The sequence below is a fragment of the Equus quagga genome, chromosome 11 (assembly GCF_021613505.1).
Source record: "Equus quagga isolate Etosha38 chromosome 11, UCLA_HA_Equagga_1.0, whole genome shotgun sequence".
NCBI classification, from domain to species: Eukaryota; Metazoa; Chordata; class Mammalia; order Perissodactyla; family Equidae; genus Equus; species Equus quagga.
The window spans coordinates 108,959,320-108,978,780 of record NC_060277.1 but is presented as its reverse complement, the minus strand read 5'-3'; the positions used below and the strand labels follow the sequence as shown (position 1 = coordinate 108,978,780).

Below are 19,461 nucleotides of genomic sequence, written 5' to 3'. Positions count from 1 at the left end.
AAGGGCCGGCTCCGTGGTCGAGTGGTTAAGTTTGTGTGCTCGGCTGCAGCGGCCCAGGGTTCAGATCCTGGGCGCGGACATGGCACCACTCATCAGGCTACTTTGAGGCGGTGTCCCACTTCCCACAACTAGACGGACATGCAACTAAGATACACAACAGTGTACGGGGGGGTTGGGGGAGATAAAGCAGAAAAAAAAAAAAAAAGACAACGATGGCTGCTCGGGCTAGAATGAATGCACCATGCCTGCTGCCCCAGCCCTGAAGAGCTCACGAGGCTGCCGCCCAGAGGGAGGGTGGAAGACAGAGGCCCCACTCCCCACCCAGCCCTCATGTCCCTCCATCCAGGGGGCAGGCCCCCATCAGAGCCTTAACCAGGGCCTCAGCTCCAAGATCCAACGCCTTAGTACAAAGAGAGACCCAGATGGGGAAACAAGAGAATCCATTTTTGTTCCTTGCAGATTCTCTTAAAACTTTAAACACTCTGGATTATGAACTCTTTTCCAGAGTGAGGAATAAAATGTTGAAACCGAACTGTTCCTCTGTTGCTACCTGACCTTTTTGTTCCCACACTGGGGTTTCTAAATGCCTCCCAAGAGAAAGGCTTTGCTGTCCTGAACCGGAGCGAAGGCAGAACAATGGAACTTTGAAATAACAGACAGACCCGATCCTGCCTGCGAGGAGCCTGCACATGTGACGGGAGCAGGAAATCGGCGCCTTCTTGGTGCGCTCATGCTCTCCCTGGACGTCTGTCCTGCCAGGTGGATGGACAGGCTTCTGTCCCTTGGCTGGGCCTTAAGGGCCTGGAGTTGAGTGGACCCTGAAGGAAGCAACTTTCTATTCAAAGGTAGAGAAGGAAGGACGATGGCAGTGACTGTCCTTGGCTTTCAAACAAGGAGCACCAGTAGAGCTCATATCGGAAACGTGCTTCCGAACAGCCCAGATGCGGGGTTCCGGCAGGGTCCAGGGACCCCAAGCACGTCCCTCTGAAGGCGAAGCCGGCTCTGAGCCTGCGTGCTGGCGGTGAGGGGAAGAAGGGCTTTGTTGTTCTGATGCTGTCACGTTAAACCAACGCGCACGGCTGGCTGGAGGGGGGAGTGTGTGCTAATCCTCCTCTGGGCAGCCTGCAGCTCCCACAGGGCTAGAAGGAAGATAAAAATGACACAGAACAAGGGCCCGACCTTCCCACAGCCAGACTTCCCTGCCTCGGGGACCTGACGGCAACTCTGCGGCCTTTCACATGTGCACTATACTGCGAGTTCCTGGTTCCAGAAGAGAGAATAGCCCTCTTTGTTCCAGTTTCTGGCTTGTTCCTGGTGCTTACGAGCTGGTTAAGCACTATGAGACACCACTGTGCAGAGATGGTCTACACCCTACAGATTCGGCAGCTTGTAGTTTCCCACGGGGGGTGGGGTTGGGGGGAGAACGGGTGACATGTAGAAGTCAATTCAGTAACTAAACATTGCCCTAATAAACTTCCCTTTTCAGTTCCCTAAGATCAACGTACAAGTGCTTTGTCGCCAGCGACCCAAAAGGCTCTATTATTAAATGCTAACATTAGGAGCAAACTCTGTTCCACGTGATATTTTCATATTCCTCTATCAGAATAAGCAACTTTAGCGCAAAGGCTGTTGAAAATGATCTGTGACTTTTTCTCTGTAAGACCACTTTTCCTCCTTCCATAGCTCTACATTTTTAACTTCTCTATTTCTTAAATCCCTCCTTGAAAAAAACCAAAAGCCAGTAAACATCTGCCGGGCCCTCTTTCCTCCTGATGTCTTCCCATAGCAAACAATACAAAACAAAAAAATAAAAATCACAATGTTGACCTACTTACAGCCCCATTTCCCGCTCCACCCCCAGGCCTTTGAGGTTCTGTACCCAGAGCTCCCCTCAGGGAGACAGAGACAGGACGCTCCAGAGAGGGAACAGGGCTCAGGGCTCGCTCTGTGCACAAGAGGGACAGCTCAGCTCCCCAGGCTGGGGTGGGGTGAGGGGCGCGCTGGCAGGTGGAGGAAGCTGTCATCCCGAGGATGAGGCCTGGGTGCTCCAGGTGTGGTTTCTGCACCAGCAGCATCAGCACATCAGCTGGGAACTCATTAGAAATGCAAATTCTCAGCCCAGCCAAGACCGACAGGATCAGAAACTCAGGGCTGGGGCCCAGGACTCCAGCTTATCAAGCCCTCCAGGGGATTCTGATGCAAGTTCAGGTTTGAAAACCTCTGGGTGGGAGGAGGCTCCTTAACTTAATGAGGAGGGTTTTCTAAAGGGCAGGCCCACCAGGAGACCAAGGGGTGGAGCCCCCGCAGGTTGTGGGGGAGGGCCCCCCCCCCCCCGCTCCGGATCCTTGAAGGGAAGGGCTAAGCCCAGAACACCTGAGTTCCAGCTCTTGCTCTGAAACGGACTAGCTTCCAACCCTGGGCCAGGAACAACCTCCCTGGGCCCCAGCTTCTTCACCCAAACGCTGCCCCATAGGCCTGCTGCCGGCTCAGATGAGAGTCGGGACGAGCCATGCTGGCCCCTGGAATGCGGGCCTTAAACCCGTGTCGGTTGAACTCTAAGGGGCTGTAGGGCCCCAGGCCCTAATTTTAAGCTGAGACTCTGAGGGGTTAGAGGTGTGCCTGGTCCCCTGTGTGAGTCAATGGGGCCCAGATGGGGCGCACTGGTTGCAGAGAAAGGACTCAACCGGCACTCCCAAATAACCCTTTCTGATCCCCCAAACCGGAGCGTGCAGCTGAGCCAGACCCCTGCCCAGCCTGCCGGAGCCTTGAGCTGCGGTACCCCCAACCAAGGCCTAAGCTTCCCTCAGGGTGGGGTGCAGGTGTGGGGCTTCTGGTCCAGGAAAGGGGAACCTGGGAGGTCCACCTTGCTCTGGCCCAGGTCTGACCTGTTCCCGGAGTCCCACCCTCCCCCTCATCTAAGCCTCCTCTCTCCTTCGTGGTGATTATAGTAATATATATAATTATAGTGATTATAATAATAGCACTCATTATCATGGTCACCTCCATTTGGAGGGTACTTTGTAGATTACCAGGCACTTTCACGGCCATTATCTCATCTAACATCATTTATCTAATATGAGGTCTTCACCTTCGGATCCGGGGAGCCCTCGGGACTGGAAGTGTTGGGTGCCCACCCTCAGGCTCAAACCAGCCCCCTCCACCCCGAGAAAGCAACCTGTGCCTGGGCCCCAGGGGCCCCCAGGCCTCACCCAGAGGCAGGAGGTGGTCATCGTTGGGAGCGATCGGCTCCCAGCTGGCTGGACCATCACGAGCTCCTGTCCTCACTTTTCAGAAATGGTGGAGAGAGGACCAGGGGCTGACGTCCAGAGACACAAGAATCTTCCCCTGGGGACCACGGGGGACTTGAGAGATGTGGGGCTCGCTGCGAAATGTCCAAACCTGGCCCTCAGCCCCCGGGTGGGTGAACACAACCTGGGCACTCGTTCCCAGCTCATCTCCCTGCACAACCCTCACCCCGTGGGACAGGGACTTGAAGAACGGAAATCTTCCATCAGGACAGCTCTGGTACTCTCTTCCTCAGCTCCCGGAAGAGACAAGGGCCATTCCCTATAATGGTCACAAGTCAGCCCGTGAAGGTCATGGCTCTGGGGCTGCCCCGGCAGGGGATTCTTTCAGGGCTGAGTTCCTCCTCTGGGGGTTCTGGTGCTGTGGGGGGAGGAGGCGGCCGAGGCAGAGCCTGGAGGGCGGTGCTGTGGAGCCCCTCCCACCAGCGCAGGGGGGGGCGGGTATCACACCCAGGCCTCCAGGCTGGTCAGGCTGTGGTCAGTCCCACAAGGCTGCCCTTGGCTTCCCCATCCCAGCCGCCCCACCCTCACCCTGCAGAATTGCCTCAGCCCGGCGTCCAGACAGCTCAGTCCCCATGGACGGGTGCCAGAGGACCCAGGGGTGGACGGATGAGCTCCGCAGGACAGCTGGGCCCCTGGCCTGGACCCTGACCCTCAGCTCCCCAGGAGGGCTGAGGCCAGAGCCTCCTCCCCAGCCATCCCGGGCGCTGATGAGCAGCACAGCTGTCTCTTTAAGGTGAGCCCCTCCTGAGGGGCCAGCTGAAGGATTAAGGCCTTAGAAGAGCTTAAGGGAGAAGGAGGGGCAATGAGGTCAAATCCTCTTCCAGAATCCTCTTCCAGCGAGAGCCAGGGCAATGTCCACACGCTCCGGTTGGGGTTGGACTGTGGTTGAGGCTGCCTGACACAAATGGGCTATTTGCTGAGGTCACCCCTTTGCTGGGGACCTGGCCCAGAGGGGATTGGAAACGGTGTGGATGTCCAAGGACTGGTTTCCTTGAGAGCCACCCTGGGGCCCGGCTCCTTAGGGCACCAGAGCTGCCTGGAAAATCAGCCCCAAGACCGGGTGCTACAGGGAAGACGACACGCACTCAGGGGCCAAGGCTGCCCAACCCCCGGGCCTCTCAGCCTCTCACTCAGGCCACAGGCTCAGCAGAGCAGCCCTTTCCTGCCCTAAAAGGCTCACATCTCCTTTGTCCGGCCCAAGACAGTCCTTCACCCTGAGCCCCCAGTGGGGGTCACGGTGCCCAGAAGCCAGAGCCCAGAGGACCCCTCGCTGGGTTTCGGGCAGAGCTTCACCACTCCACAGGGTGCTTCACTTGGTTTTGAATAGTTTTCCCCCTTGACATGTCCTGGACCCCATATACTCTATACGCAGCACTGAGAGTGAACATGAAAACACTGTGGGGCTGGTCTTCCGTGGGCAGGGTCTCCTTGGACAAACAGGAAAGTGTTCAGCTCTCCTGGAGATGATCCCACGGTCACCCTCGTGCCCCCAGGACCTATCAGCCTTTCTCCTTTGGTCCTCACCCCATCCCGGCCACCCCTCCCAGCCAGGGGAGCAGAAATTGCCTGTTTGCTCCTGGCGGGACCAACTAAAGCCCAAAGTGGGGTCCAGACTCCCCTGGAGCCGAGCTGGCTGGGATCTGACTGGGGCCCTTGTTCTGACCACAGTGACCTCACGGGCTGCCCCCGGCCCGGCCAGCTGCCTGTAAGTCTTACCAGGGTATCGATCCCAGAGAAGGTGTGGTTCGCGTTGTCCAAGGAGTAGATCAGCTGGTACACCCCATCGTTGGTCTCGCTGTTTCCATAGAAACCAACACCCACCGCAGCACTACAGGCAAGACCCAAATAAAGTTAGAGGTGACACCCAGAGGAGAATGTTTTTCTTTCTTTTATACGCTATTTTTAGAGCAGTTTTAGATTCACAGCAAAATTGAGCAGAGGTACAGCGATTTCCCATATATTCCCTGCCTCCCCTACCAACATGCCCCACCATCAGCATCCCCTACCATCAGCATCCCCCACCATCAGCATCCCTCACAATCAGTGTACCTACACTGACACGTGGTTCCACCCAGAGTCCATTATTTACAATAGGGTTCACTCTTATATTAGGCTTCACTTTTGGTGTTGTACATTCTATGGGTTTGGACAAATGTATAACGACATGTACCCATTCCTATAGCATCTTACAGAATACAGTCATATGGGGACACACTGAGAAATGAGTCAGGCAATTCGGTCTTTGTGTGAACATGATACAGTGTACTTACACAAACCTAGATGGCATGGCCTACTACACACCTAATCCAATGGGCATGGCACTAGTCTTATGGGACCATCACCGTATATGTGGTCTGACATTGACTGAAAGCTTGTTGACCGAAACGTCATTATGCAGCACATGGCTGTAGTCCTAAAATTCCCGTGCTCCACCTCTTCATCCTTCTCTTCCCGCCACCCCCGGATCTCTTTACTGTCTCCATAGTTTTGCCTTTTCCAGAATGTCATATAGTTGGAATCATACGCTATGTAACCTTTTCAGATCGGCTTCTTTCACTTAGTGATATGCATTTAAGACTCCTCCAGGGGGCCAGCCCGGTGGTGCAGGGGTTAAGTGCGCACGTTCCGCTTTGGTGGCCCTGGGTTCACCAGTTCGGATCCCGGGTGAAGACATGGCACCACTTGACAAGCCATGCCGTGGCAGGCATCCCACATATAAAGTAGAGGAAGATGGGCATGGATGTTAGCTCAGGGCCAGTCTTCCCCAGCAAAAAGAGGAGGATTGGCAGCAGTTAGCTCAGGGATAATCCTCAAAAAAAAAAAAAAAAAAAAAAAGCCCCCCATGTCCTTTCAGTCTTGCTAGCTCATTTCTCTTCAGCACTGAATAATATTCCACTGTCTGGATGGACCGCAGTCTGTTTATCCATTCACCCACTCAAGGGCATCTCGGTTGCTTCCAGGTTTTGGCCATAATCAATGAAGCTGCTGTAAACATCTACAGAGAGCAGGTTTTGACTTTAGCTGAGGAACTCTTTCCTGGGAGTAGGGATGACGTCTAAAGCTCTGGCAGGTGCAGGGGCTCGGGGGTGAAGGCTCAGGGCCAGCCTGTCCCCAGCCTGGCTGACTAACTCTAGGGCACGTTTCATTTAGGCAGCAGGAAAACACGCCCGTGCTCCATCCCATGGCTCTGAAGGGTGGAAGATTGCTGGCCTGGCCCTAGCGACTCTGAAGCAGTAGGTCTGGGTGGGACCCAGGAACCTGTTCCCCGGGTCACTGACAGAGGTGGGCCTGGTGACCACTGAGGTCTCATGAAACCACACTGTCTCTCTGGAAACCCCCAGGAGTCGGGGATGCCCCCTCCATTCTCTCTCCTTCCCCATGGCACCATGAGGCAGCCTGTCTTACTGAAAACTGCCAGCTTGTAGAAAGTGCCTTCTTACATTGAGCCAAGCCTACCTCCTTGAACCACTCACCCACTGGTTCTTGGCTGTCCTCTGGGGCAGCCCAGAATGAGCCTCCAATTCTACAAGACAGCCCGTCAGACATCTGAATGGGGCTCCGCATCACCCTTTCTCTCCTGCTCCCCAAGTCAGACATGTGTCCTCCCGCCCTTGTCTCCATCATCGCCGTCCTCTAGGTTCAACTCTCTCTAACTGGGCAACGCTGCTCTTAAACATGGCCTCGGAGTGAAGCACCCAGGCCCAGGTGTCCGTTAGCTCCAAGAGCAGGGGGCTAACACCCTGGGTGCCCCCTCCCCACCACTGACCTCGTGGTCTACCTACACCCCTGGATTTCTTCATAGCGACTGCCACCAAGCCCAGTCTCTCCTCCCTCCTATATGCAGCATCGATTTTTGTTTGTTTTAACCAAAAGCAGAACTCCATCCCTGCGAAATTTCATCTAGTTGGTTTTAGTCCAACATTCCAGCCCGAACAAATCATCTCCATTCTGGCCTCTGTCATCTATCACACTTGATCTGATCCACTCCACTGGGGGTCATCTGAAGATTCTTTAAGCAGCCTCCTGAGTTTTCAACCAAAACGCTAATTTGGGGGGGGAAGACGAACGCACACATGCATACGCTTAGACCTTTTCTTCTTTCTTTAACCAGGACAGGGCCGAGGATGGAATCCCCCGGGAGACTGTTACTCTTGACATCTAAGTCAGTGTTTCTCAGGAAGTGGTCCATGGACCGCAGCACAGAATCACCTGGAGTGTCTGTTCAAAGTGTAGTTAAGGGGCGCCCACCCCGGGCCCACCGAGTCAGTGTGGTCCTGGAACAAGCACTTTAAAACAAGCTCCCCACATGCTTCATGTGCCTAATACACACGAGCTGCAGTTAGGCGATCCGGTGTGTGAATCAGGATTCTTTGGATTCAACCAGGAGTGTTCAACCTTTGATTCCATTTAACCGCACCACCGTCCCGTCCGTCTCTCTCCACCGCATCCCCATGGAGACTGTGAGGCCTTGATGAAAGCCCAGCTGAAACAGTCATATGTTAGACATATTCTATTTCCATCATCTTCCCTTTGGTAACTTTATTTTAAAAAGAGATTTTATTATGCTCTGAAAAATACCTTTGTCTGCTCCTCATGTTTCTAACCTTCCCTTCTAGTTATGTGTGTCATGATCTAGAGTTTTCTGGGGATTCAGCATCCTTTCAGGCCTCCCTTTCCCTGTTTTTGAGAACGGGGCATTCTAGTTCTGTGCCTTCTCCTAGCCTGTGGACCTATCGGAGATGCCCAGCAGGGGTTGTGCAATTGCACACCGTCTTCCAAGGCCAGAAACTGCCTGGCTGTTTAAAGAGGGTCCTTCAGCCCCCTCCTGGTGTCAGTGGTCCTGCCTGGGCCCTACCCACCATTCTGCTTGAGGGGAAAAACAGAATAAACGAGTTGGTGGTTCTGCCCTCTCTCTGGTGGGACAACACCACTATCTTTCCCACATGTAAGATCACCGTCCCCAAATAGAGGAGCACGGGATCTCTTCTCACACCCCATCTCCTTTTTGGGGACCCCTTGATCGTAGTTTCTTCTATGGATTGCCTCCTTCTTCTCTGACCCTTGTTATCAGAGCCCTATTCTCCCCCCTAGTCCCCCGCCTCACCTCCCATCCTCCACCTCTGCTTTTTCTACTCCTTCCCTGCCTCTCTCCCTCGGCTCACTCCGCCCTGGCTCCAACTGAGCACAACTCCAGCAGAGCTGATTGCTGACTTCCACGTCACCGACCCAAGGTCATCTTCCAGCCCCGCCTCCTCTGAGGCGTGCTGCCCCGTGGCCCTGCGCCATTGTGGCTTTCCTCATCCTTCCTGGCTCCCCCTTGCTCCCCGAGGCTTGGTCCTGGGCCCTCTTCCCGTCCCACTTTGCATCCCTCCTTTACCAGATTGCACCTGCATCCATGGCCTCTGTGCTGTCCACTCTCATGACCCTGAATTTCTAAGTCCAGCCTTGACTTTCCATGGGTGCCCTCACCATCGCCACTTGGATGCTTCAAAGGCACCTTAAGCCCAACCCACGTGGTCCCCGCTGTGGCCTTCTGCCTCTGTCTGGTTCTCTGCCAGCGCGTTGCATCTCAGCGGACAGCATCGCATCACCCGTCCAGCTGTTTAAGCCAGGACCCTCCGCCCTCACCCCCCCATCCAGCTCACCACCAAATGCAGGACCTTGTCCCCTGTCCAAGTGCGAGGACCATGGCTCTTGGCCTGGGCCACCTGAGAGCCCACCCTCTGCCCTGTGGTCAGTGCGACAATCTCGTCACTGGACCTGTCCTGGGCCTGTTTGCCTTTTAATCTGTTTCTTCCCATCCCCCACTCTGCTCTCCATCACGGAGGGCTGACCCCCTCACACTGAATTTCTCAGGCTCCCCTGCCAGTTGGCATCTGGTGGGTTTGACCAGTGGGGGCACTGGCAGGAAACTGGAGGCGGAGGAGGGGGAAGCCAGGGTACTTGTCCCCCTCCCTCTGCAGCAGCTGCTGTGTTTGCCGTGTGGCTCCGGCCCACTGCGGTTCCTGCTCCCGTGGGGACACCGCCTCTCCTTCTGTCCCTCTGGCCTGCAGGTGGTTGTGGCTCCTGCTGCTGTTTATCTCGGAGTCTCTCTCCGCCCCTTCTGGCCCCCGAGCTCTTCCATCACCCGGGCCACCACTTCTTCATGTTCTGAACACTCCGTGGTCTGGTTTCTGGTTAGACCTGACTTATGAGGCCCCCTGCCTCCTCGCCAACCCCCTGCTTACAGTGGCTCCCACTGCTCTTAAATAAACACCTAAATCCCTGACAGAGCCTGGAAGCTCCTGTGTGGTTTGGGTCCCGTCTGCCTTTCTTGTGTCTTCTCACACTATCACCCACGCCCTCTGTCTTCCACTGCACTTACTGCTGATCCTGCCACCCCTGCAGCCCCCCACCCCAGTCCCCTCATCCACCCTCTCTGCTCGGGGCGCACTGGATTCTCTCAGTTCCTTAAACATGTCGTGCCCCCTCCTGCCACAGGGCCTTTGCACACACTCCTCTTCCCTCTGTGGGGAAGTATCTCCTCCCACCTTACCCCTACCTGTGCCTAGTTAATGCCTCGTCCTATGATCTTGGTGCCTTTGTGACGCCAACTCGGGTAGGCCACCCGACTCTGCCTATTCCTTTCCTCCAAACCCCCTCCTCAGTTTACAATTATTCCAATCAAACAAGTGCAAGATTCTCTGCCTCCCCAGTCCACCAAGAGCTGCAAGAAGGCAGAATTGATGCCTGTTTTTTTTTTACCACTGGCTCGCTCTTGCCTGGCACAAGGAACACGTAGAATTTTGTAGACTGAGTCATGCCACATGCACCTTGTGTTCTGAGTTTTCTTTAACCGGCAGGTGATTATTACTTATTGGAATTGACCCTCCAAAGCCATCCTTACTGTTCCAAAGTATTCTTCTTTGTAGAGACTTTGTAGTGTTTCAAAAAAATCTGCGCTCACACGAGAGGGCTCCCTGGGTGGCAAGTACCACCGAGCTCCTGTCTGCTGGGAGTCATACTCTTTGAACTCCCGACCCGGGCTGGGCTCTCTCCTTTAAGTTCATGATTGAAGCCCCTTCCACGTGCTTAGGGCTTTGTCTTCCCTGCAGCGCTGCTCCGGTTCTTGCCCATCTTTTGCCTTTGACAGCCTCATGCTGCAGGCATGACGGGATCGGGGGCGGGCTCTACTGGAGAAGGACCTGCAGTGGCGAGGTGAGCCACCAGGATGGGAACCCCGGCATCCCCACCCCCAGGCTCCCTGTGTCCTGTCTGCCCCCCATCTTGCTGCTGGGACAGCGGGGTGAGTCCCACTGTGGGTTCAAGGACATAATGGGCACTTAGCAATGAGGGAATCCATCTATCCCTCGAGGGACCACCCCCAAAAGCATCTCAGGGTGGAGCTGAGCCTTTTGGAAAAACCTCTGCAGACAAGAAAACAAGAAAAATACAACCGAAAACAGGGCCAGTGTGTGTGTGGACACCGCCTGGGCAGCACAGGCTCTTACGCAGAGTTAGAAATCCCCCCTTCACCCTCCAAAGCAAAGAAGACCCGGCCGACGGCACTAAGAGCTGCTGATCTCGTGAGATGATGAGTTGCTTGGGGCTAGAGTCAGACTTTCTCTGACCTCATAGACCCAGGGCAGCAGTTGGGAGGGGACAAGGATGCAGAGAGCAGAGATGCCCTGTTTGGGCATGCCACCTGGTCAACCGCTCAGGGAGCTCCCTGGGGGGCTGCCAGGCACACCGCGTCTGGACTGGGTTGGGGCACACTAGGGAGACCCCCATCACTACCCCAGGCATCCAATTCCTGTTGCTCGGCAAGAAAAGGGACAGCTTTCATGCTGGGGACAGGCTCTCCCATCGAGGGACCCAGAGCTCAGTCAGGAGAATATGGCCAGACAGCTGATGAGCCATTTGGGGTTTGTTGGGGGCTGGCGGCAGGGGAGTGGAAGGGGGTCTCTTGGTCATGGGGTTAGCCACTGGCAAGACACAGATGGTCAGGCTCCCTTTCATCCACTGTGTCCACGGAGTGGGCCCTGGGCCGGCCTCGACCCCTGCAGACCGAGAACAGGACAGAGGGACACTCACCAGCAGATGAGCCCGGCCACCACGGCCGTCCAGGTGACGCAGCAGGAGCTGCGCCGCTTGGTCTGCACCGCGTCGTCCTGCCTGCAGCAGCACACACAGACCAGGTAAGCCGCGAGGAGGATGAGGTGCAGGCCCAGGCAGATGGCAGCCACCAGCCCCAGGAACAGCAGAGACTGAAGAGGGAGAGGCCAGGGGTCAGCACTTGGTCCCATGGGGGGGTGCGGGGGAAGCGCCCTGCCCCTGGGCCCTGAGCTCCCCCTGGGGCTGTGGGTGCAGGAACCGGGACTGAGCTGTCTGTCGCCCATCCTCCCTCCTGCTCCGATTGAAGCTCCTGCTCTGGACACGGAGTGTCGGGCACCAAAATGGGTGAGGTGTGGGGAGAGATGGAGCTCAGGCTCCGGTGGGGGCCGAGGACACGAGACCAGTGGATGGGCTGTGGTCAGCTGAGGTGGAGGTGAGGGAGGAGCTGCTCAAGGTTGGCCCCCAGGTCTGTGGCCCCCAGCCCCACATGAAGACCTGGACTGCGCTCTGCCTGAGGACGGGCTCAGAGCTGCTCAAGAGCCAACATGGGAGTGATCACCCGACAGTGAGGGCTGGGGGCGCTGAGCTGTGGGACTGAGGGAGACAGACGTCCAAGCGCAGCAGAGCATCCGAGACCTCCTGGAGGAGATGGAGCTTGAGCAGGATGTCTCAGAAGCTAAGTGGGACCTGGGACAGCCCAGGAAGGGGCAGCCTGGCATATCTCCTTCCTCTGAGCCTTGTTCGAGGTGTTGGGGTCTATCCAGAGAAACAAGAAGCCAGCTCTGTGCTGGGGGAGCAGAGGGAAGTCAGGACGCACACCTGCAGAGTCCCTTTCACTGCATCCCGAAAGGGACAGCTGAGCCCCAGGTGCCAATGGTAGGAGCAAAGCCCAGAATTCTGGAGGGGGGCAGGAGGTGCCGTCTCGGGCCCGCTGAGCACCTTGGGGTGCCGCAAAGGGAGCTGCTGTCGGTCAGGAGGCCCACAGTGCCACACCCCCAACGCCCTCCACCCTCCAGATTCAGCCCGATGGGCACCAGATGGCACCAGATGGCACTAGGATTGGTGGCCGCCAGCCAGGCCTGGACCCGGCTCTATGTCAGGCTCCTGAGCTGACAGCCTCACCCTGCTTTCCACGTGCCCCCTGAGTGGCGCCCATCCAGAACCCCAGCGCTCCAGTCTTGGCTGTCAGGCAAGAGCCCATTTCAGGGGACCCGTATGCTGGCAGTGGCGATCGGCAGAGTAGGGGAGATGCTGGGACCTCTCCGGTCTAAGGAGGAGACAAGCCTTGTGCCGGAACACACACACCAGGAGACAACACTGAAAATCAGAGGCTGGGGTGTGTGGTCCCGAGGCCTGAGGCCACTGGGGGGTGGGAGGAGCCTCACAGTGATGAAGGCACCTGCTAGGCCTGCCCTGCCCCTGTGATGGCTCGAGCTGCTCTACAGGTCACCTGGACCAACAGGCTTCTGAGCCTCAGCGACAAATGGCTGAAGTCGTGGGGACAGCCCAGAAGATGGCAGGAAAGATGACTCGTTTGGGAGTAGAGAGGTGGATTTGACTTAAACTGGGCTTTCACCTCCACCTGGGATAAATACGTCACAGGTGCTGTCAGGAACCTGCCGCCCCTCGCCTCCCTCGCTCGGCAGCATGGACGCTAAGCCCTCTTCCAGGCAGCTGGGAAGGCCCAGGGCACCTGAACACATCACCCCTGCTGAAGGCGTCACGGGGTGGGGGGGGGGCAGGGGCGGGGCCTCTCCAGTCTGGACCACTAGACCCATCCCAAGTACTGACCCAGGAGGCCCCTGCCCTGTGAGACAGTGGAAAGGAGCTGCCACTTTCCCACCCCAGCCCGTGACCCTGTAGCCCCAGGCCGAGGTGAAGGGGCCAAGGACAGAACCTTGCTACTCAAAGTGAAGTTGACTGACCCGCGACCCACCCACGGCACTGGCATCTTCTGGGAGCTGGTTAGAAATGCAGACTCTCAGGCCCCACCCTAGACCTAGTGAATCAGAACTGCCTCCAGAGATGATCCCAGGCCATCTGTATCCCATTCAAGTCCGGGAAGCCCTGGATTAGTGTCAGTGGAAGCTCTCCAACTTTACCCAGCAGCTTAGCCTTTTCTTCAAACAGACTCACTTAGTGGAGCCCCGATATCAGAGCCTTCTCTGATTGAGGAGTGGATAGAAATGCCATGCTTTGTCTTGGCCACCCTGTGTCAAGCCCAAGGCCCTTCTGCTAAAACCCAGGGAGCCCCTTAACAATTTGCAAACCACTGTGCAACATGCACAGTCTGTGACCTAGCAATTCCACTCCTGGAGAATTACCTTACAGAAAGGAGAGCTGGTGTCCCCACAAGATACACACACAAATGTTCACAGCACATGACACAGCAGTAAGAGCCATGGGAAACAACCCAGATGTCCACCAATGAGAGAATGGATACAGAAAATGTCTTCTAGTCATAAAATGGAATACTACGCAGCGGTGAAAAGTGAACTGTGGTTACACACAGCAATGTGGATGAACCTCACAGACGTAATGTTGGAGGAAATAAGCCAGACGCAAAACAGCAGAGACTGTATGCATCAATTTACATAAAGTGCAAACTCAGAGAGATTAATCTGTAGTGATGGAGGTCCGGACAGGAGCTACCCTTGGGCAGGTCTCGACTGGGAGGGAGCATGAGGGAGCCTCCTGGGGATCAGGAATATGCTTTGATCGGGATGGTGTCACACACACAAGCACTGAGGTGCGTAAAAGTTTCCTGTAAGTTATCCCTACTGAAAAAACTAACAAAAACCCAGACAAACCTTTTGTATCAATTAGAGCCTGGTTAGTACCTAGATTTCTCCCGGCGACCCAGACTTCTAGCTTGCGTTCTGGACAGTTCCACTCTCAGTCTATCCCCAGATGGGAACCCACTGACTCTACCATGTGTGCCCACCCAGCAAGGAAGGGCCTCCTAGAAGTGGTTAAGACATGGGTTGGTGCCATTTCCATCTCCAAACCACAGCCTGTCCCCACCCCACCTTTGTCCCTGCGGTGGGCTCCCCTATTCACGCTCTCTCAGTCCATGACAGCCTCCCGACCTCCTGCAAGTCCATCCCGTGCAGGGCCCTGGGACTCAGCAGCGGGGCCCTAGCTGGACTGCTGGCCTCAAGTAGGTTACGGAGAACGCCCGCCCAGCCCCGGGGAGGCCACGCCGGGAACGCAAATGAAACGCAAACGCGGCGGTCCTCTGTTAGCGCTTCAGCCTCCAAGTCTCCCAGGGGAGGGAGGCCAGAGTGGGGCTGGAGCGGAGGGGGTTGGAAAGAGGAAGGGAGGGAGGTCGGGGAGGAGGAGGGAAGGAGGAGGAGAACAGGAAGGAGGAGGGAAGTGGAGGTCTAACCAGCAAAGCCGTGTCCCAGCCACCTTGCCTTTCTACTAGGCAATCACTTTCCTGCTCCTAATTGACACTCCAAGTCCCCATGGGTGTGGGAGGGGGGTGCAGTGTGGAAGAGGGAGATCTTGCCTTCCAGAGGGAGCGGGGATCTCTGCTCACACGTCCTCCTGCTCTGACAGACAGAGCCCAGAAAGAAAGGACAAGTTCCCACATCGCCCAGCGCCTCCTCCCCTCCAGCGCCTCCCCCTGCCCTGAAGCCGCCACCGCTGCCTGGGCTGCCCCAACCCCGTGTCCACAGCCCCCACATCAGGGCTCGGGTTCCAGCCTCTCTCCTCATCAAAGTGACTTCCATTAGATCTGGTTTGTCACTTTGTAACCGAAACCCAGAGCACAAGCCAGGACCCAAGCTGGGGACAGCAGGGACTGACGGGCACTCTGAGGAAGCCTCTGCTGCAGCTGGACGCCAAGGGGCTTCTGCACTAGGTGGGGGAGGAGGCAACAGCCTGAGCGTCCCTCACCCAAGACCCCAGGAGACAGTCAGACAGAGAGCCCGACTAGGGTGAGGCCAAGGGGAGGGGCGCTGGGGTACACAGTGGGAACACTTCCTGGGGCCGGTAGGGGGTGGGGGACAATGTGACCGTCCGATGACCATGACTCAGTGTTCACACTGGATGAATGGGGCTTCCTCATCCCAACTTTGGCTCCTCTCAAACCCCACAGCTGGGCTCCCCGCCTGCCCCATCCTCCTGACACTTGCCCCCAAGTCGTGGGGTGGGGGGAGGCGAGGGGAGAGGGCACGGGGAGAAGCCCTGTAGTTCTGGGTCCAGCCCCCACTCTGTCCTCTCCCTTAGCCTGAGGACACACACTCGAGACTCTCTGGGGAGTCTGTGAACTGAACTACCCAAAGTTAACATGTGACAACGCTTGCCTAAGTATAAAAAGTCCAAAACATCTCCTCTTCCTCCTCGTGCGTGTCCCAGAAGAACGGCTGGTCTCCCGAGGCCAGGAGAGGAGGGCCGGGCGGGAAGCACCCCCGAGGTTCCTGCACGCCGGAGGCAGGAACAGCAGGCCTGTGCGTGGCACTGGGCACTTACCAAGACATCTCAAGCCCACTAGCACATCAGAGTCAGGTCTCCTCCAGAGTGGATCAGGGACGGGGACAGTGGCACCAACTCCCGGGGCGAGGAGGAACCCGAAGCTTGTTCTGGGAGACACAGCTGGATGCTGTGCCAGGTGCCCTTTCTGCTGTCCCCAGCTCTGCGCAGCGGGTCCCTGGCCAGCTGGGGTCCCCTCCTTCCCAAGCCACACTTGTGGCAATTTATGCCGTGCCAGGCGGCGCTGGCCACAGGCGTTACAGCCTCTAACTCCTGCGTCCTTTCGTTATCCCTTTGAAGTCAGGATCATCTCCATCTCCGCTCCTTCTCGTGCACTAAAGGTGCGCAGACTCAAGCCGGGGGTCTGGACTGCTTCCCCCCAGACACAGCACTCGGGGCCGGGAGCTTCCTCCACCTTGGTGCTCACCTCGCTGCTCTGTGGACCCGCGGGCGACCTCCCAGGAGCCTGGTGGACGCGGGCCAGGGCCTGAGCAGGGACCCAGGATCAAATCCCCTGAGGGGTGGAAGGGTCACCATCAGGGGCTTCCCTGCTGCCCAAGACCCCAGGATGTGAGTGGGAGGCTCTGGGAGCTGAACGTGTGCAGGATTCTCCCGTTTACCAGGCGACCTGCCCTTGAGGCACCTGCATTCTTCTTCCCTCTGCCTCCCAAATCCATGCACGGCCGCCCCCTCCCCTGAGCTTTCCTCCAGGCCTGCACCTGCCCGTTTCGGTCTCCACTTAGTCTTTGGTGTACACACACACACACACACACACACTGTACCACAAGCCAGCACTGTCCAGCTCTACCTGTGTTTTCCAGTCTTCCCTGATCAGGGTCTGTAGCTCTCTTTCCTCAGGGTCCTGGATTTGGACATGTTGCTGGACCTCAAGGCCAGTCTGACTAATAATTCATATCCCTGGGTCCCACGATGTGCTATGGGACCCTCTACATACCAAGTATGTTACATGGAATAGCTCATTTAATACTTGCAGACGAAGGAAGCAAGGCTCAGAGAGGTACAGACACCTGTCATGGACACACAGTAAGTGATAAAACTAGGATTCTAATCCAGACAGCTGGATGGCAGAGGCCCAACCCCAGCTACTCAGCTGCCGCAGCACCGAACCCAGAGGCCCTGGCTGTCTTGGTCAACGTGTCACTCCACGTCTGGCACAGAGCTTGTCCCTAATCAAGTTTGCTGAATATGACTGATAGCAGAAGGTACCCAATCCATGGTGTTAAGTGACCTGCTGCCTGACTCTGGCAGGGACTGCCACTCGGGAGGAAAGGGGACGTCCAGGAGAGACCCATGGTCAGACAACAGGGGAACTTACCAAAATAGGAGCTGCCTTAAATAACACCCAGAACCAGACTTCCCCTCCAGGCCCACCACACTCATCTCCCATTCAGGGCCCTCGGGAGGCCTAAGTGGAACAGGAGGGTGGGGTGGGGCTCGTGTCAGGCTGCCCAGGAGCCGTGGCCCACCAGTAGGGGATGCCCTCTGGGGTCACTGGATGCCCAGCACAGTGTGCCAGGGTCAGAACCCTGAGAGGACGGGGCAGGGACTGCGAGTGGGTCCCTCTGGCTCAGCTGCCACCTCTCCATGGGACTGAGAGGGGTGGGGCAGGCTCAGACCCTGCCAGCCACAGCAGCTGGCCAGACAGGTGCGGTCTCTGGGGCCCAGAGGGGTACGGGAGTCCCCCAGCACGCCTCCCCACACTCGAGGTCTTCCTGGCCCAGCCTGGACTTTAGATTTCCTGCAGCGGACAGGGGAAGCTATGGCGAGAGACTCTGGGTGCAGGCTGTGGGGTGCAGGGTTTGGGGCACACGCACACGTGCAACAACACAGCTGTCTCTGAAATCATATCCGCCCTCCTCTTTTCATGCATTCACTGGGAGCGGAAGATCCCCTCCAGCTATCCCCAGGCAGCCACATTCTCAGGGAACACCGACTTCCACAGGCGGGGCTTGGGGGAGGGCGGGGCAAACCCGCCCAGCTGCCTCCTCCATCGCTGCCAGTGGGATCCCGCCGGACAGCAGGAGCGGGTCCTGATTCTCCCCTCCTCGGGGAAGGGCAGCTACCGTTTGCTTGAGGCCAGAGGGTGACAGGGACACTAGGGGTTATTATTAGATTCTCGGTCACCAGTGCAGTGCACACTCTCTGGGATCAGGATCCTCCAGGCCTTGCAGGAGAAAGGCCTGGCGGGGCAAGAGGTGAACAGCTGACTCCCAGCTCGGCCTCCAAGAGGCCCCACTCCTCCCGGACCAGCCCCATTCCACCCGAATGAGCCCCACACCGGGAGATCCTGCAGAGAACCTGACACTGCAGGCAGAGGCCGCCGGGGCTCAAAGTCCTCAGATGGGCGTGTAGCTCTGAACAAATGGGCCCGGCCTGGGCTTCCCAGCCCCTGCATCTTTGACCCAACAGAGAACTGACTCAGCCAGACCACAGGAGCTGGAAGCAGCCTGGCCAGACCTGAGAGGGCTGGGAGATTCTGTAGCTCTGCCTGGGCAAGAAAGTCTGGGGACCTGCCGCCCCACACACACTACTGGGTGCAGAAACCACAGAGGGAAGGGCCAGCAGAGCAGGGAAAGGGCGGAATTGCAGGGGGAGGGGAGTGGCTGGCCAAGAAGCCAAGACCTGGGAAATAGAGAGCCTAGAAGGTGTGTATGTGTGGGGGAGGTGACGGTGGTGTGACACGGGGCTGATCTGGGGCCACCTTCCTTCTCCCAAATACCCACATGTGCCTCTGGTTCTCAGCTCACCAGAGGCAAGTCGCCCCCTGCCGCCGCCCCCAGATGGGGCCCAGGCAGAGGCGTTGGCAAAGGCTCCCCGCCTGCAGGCAGGGGCTCCTGGGGCGGGAGGCGGCGGGGGGTGCTGCCGAGACGGACTCGGGAGACTCCGGTCAGTTTCTGCCCAGACTTCTCCGAGGCCACCCAGCCCCGGTAAGGGGAGCGCCCGTCTTGGAACCGCAGGAGGAAAGCCCGGGGGCGCCCCTCGGCGTCCCCACAGCTCGCGCGCCGGAATTATCCGGGTACGGACACAAATGCTCCCACCTGGGCCCGCGCTGCCCTCCCCCTCGGCGCTCACCTCCCCTCCCCGCCCTTCCGCCGCTTCCCCATCGCCAGCTCCACTCCTATCTGTCGAGTTTCCCCGGCCCATGAGCTTCCCAGACGGGAGGGCTGTGGGCCAAGGGTACCGGGGGAAAAGGGCTTTGAAGAGGTGAAGGGAAGGGGCTGCGGAGGAGAGTGGGAGGGGTCTGAGAGGCGGTTGGAGGGTGGCAGACTGGGGACGGGAGAAACGGTGGTGCTGGGACTTGGGGCGCCGGCCGTGGCCCGGGAATGGGGCGGCGCGGACTCACCTCCCGGTAACTCTCGTCGCGTGGGCTGAAGGTGCTGTCCACCGGCTGCAGGCGCAGGCCGAGGTGCGGGACGCTGTGCAGCCACACCACCCACCAGGGCGCGACGTACTCCACGCGCGCGGCCGGCATGGCTCGGCCCGAGTGCGCCCGCCCGCTGCGCCCGCCGCTGCCGCCGCCGCCGCCGCCACCGGCCCGGGACGCGCGCCCGCCCCGCCCTTC

The 19,461-nt window shown here is 57.7% G+C and overlaps 1 protein-coding gene across 1 annotated transcript in view; it reads right to left on the bottom strand.

Annotated features, from left to right (window-relative positions):
* Positions 1-19,409, bottom strand: part of TTYH2 (tweety family member 2) — a 40,511-nt gene extending 21,102 nt beyond the window's left edge. The window contains exons 1-3 of the mRNA XM_046674271.1: positions 19,243-19,409; positions 11,382-11,554; positions 5,025-5,136 (exon numbers count right to left, since the gene is read on the bottom strand). Of these exons, the coding sequence (XP_046530227.1) occupies positions 5,025-5,136; positions 11,382-11,554; positions 19,243-19,371 (414 nt within the window). The 5' untranslated portion in view covers positions 19,372-19,409. The remainder of the gene's footprint in view (positions 1-5,024; positions 5,137-11,381; positions 11,555-19,242) is intronic.
* Between the last annotated feature and the right edge of the window lie 52 nt (positions 19,410-19,461).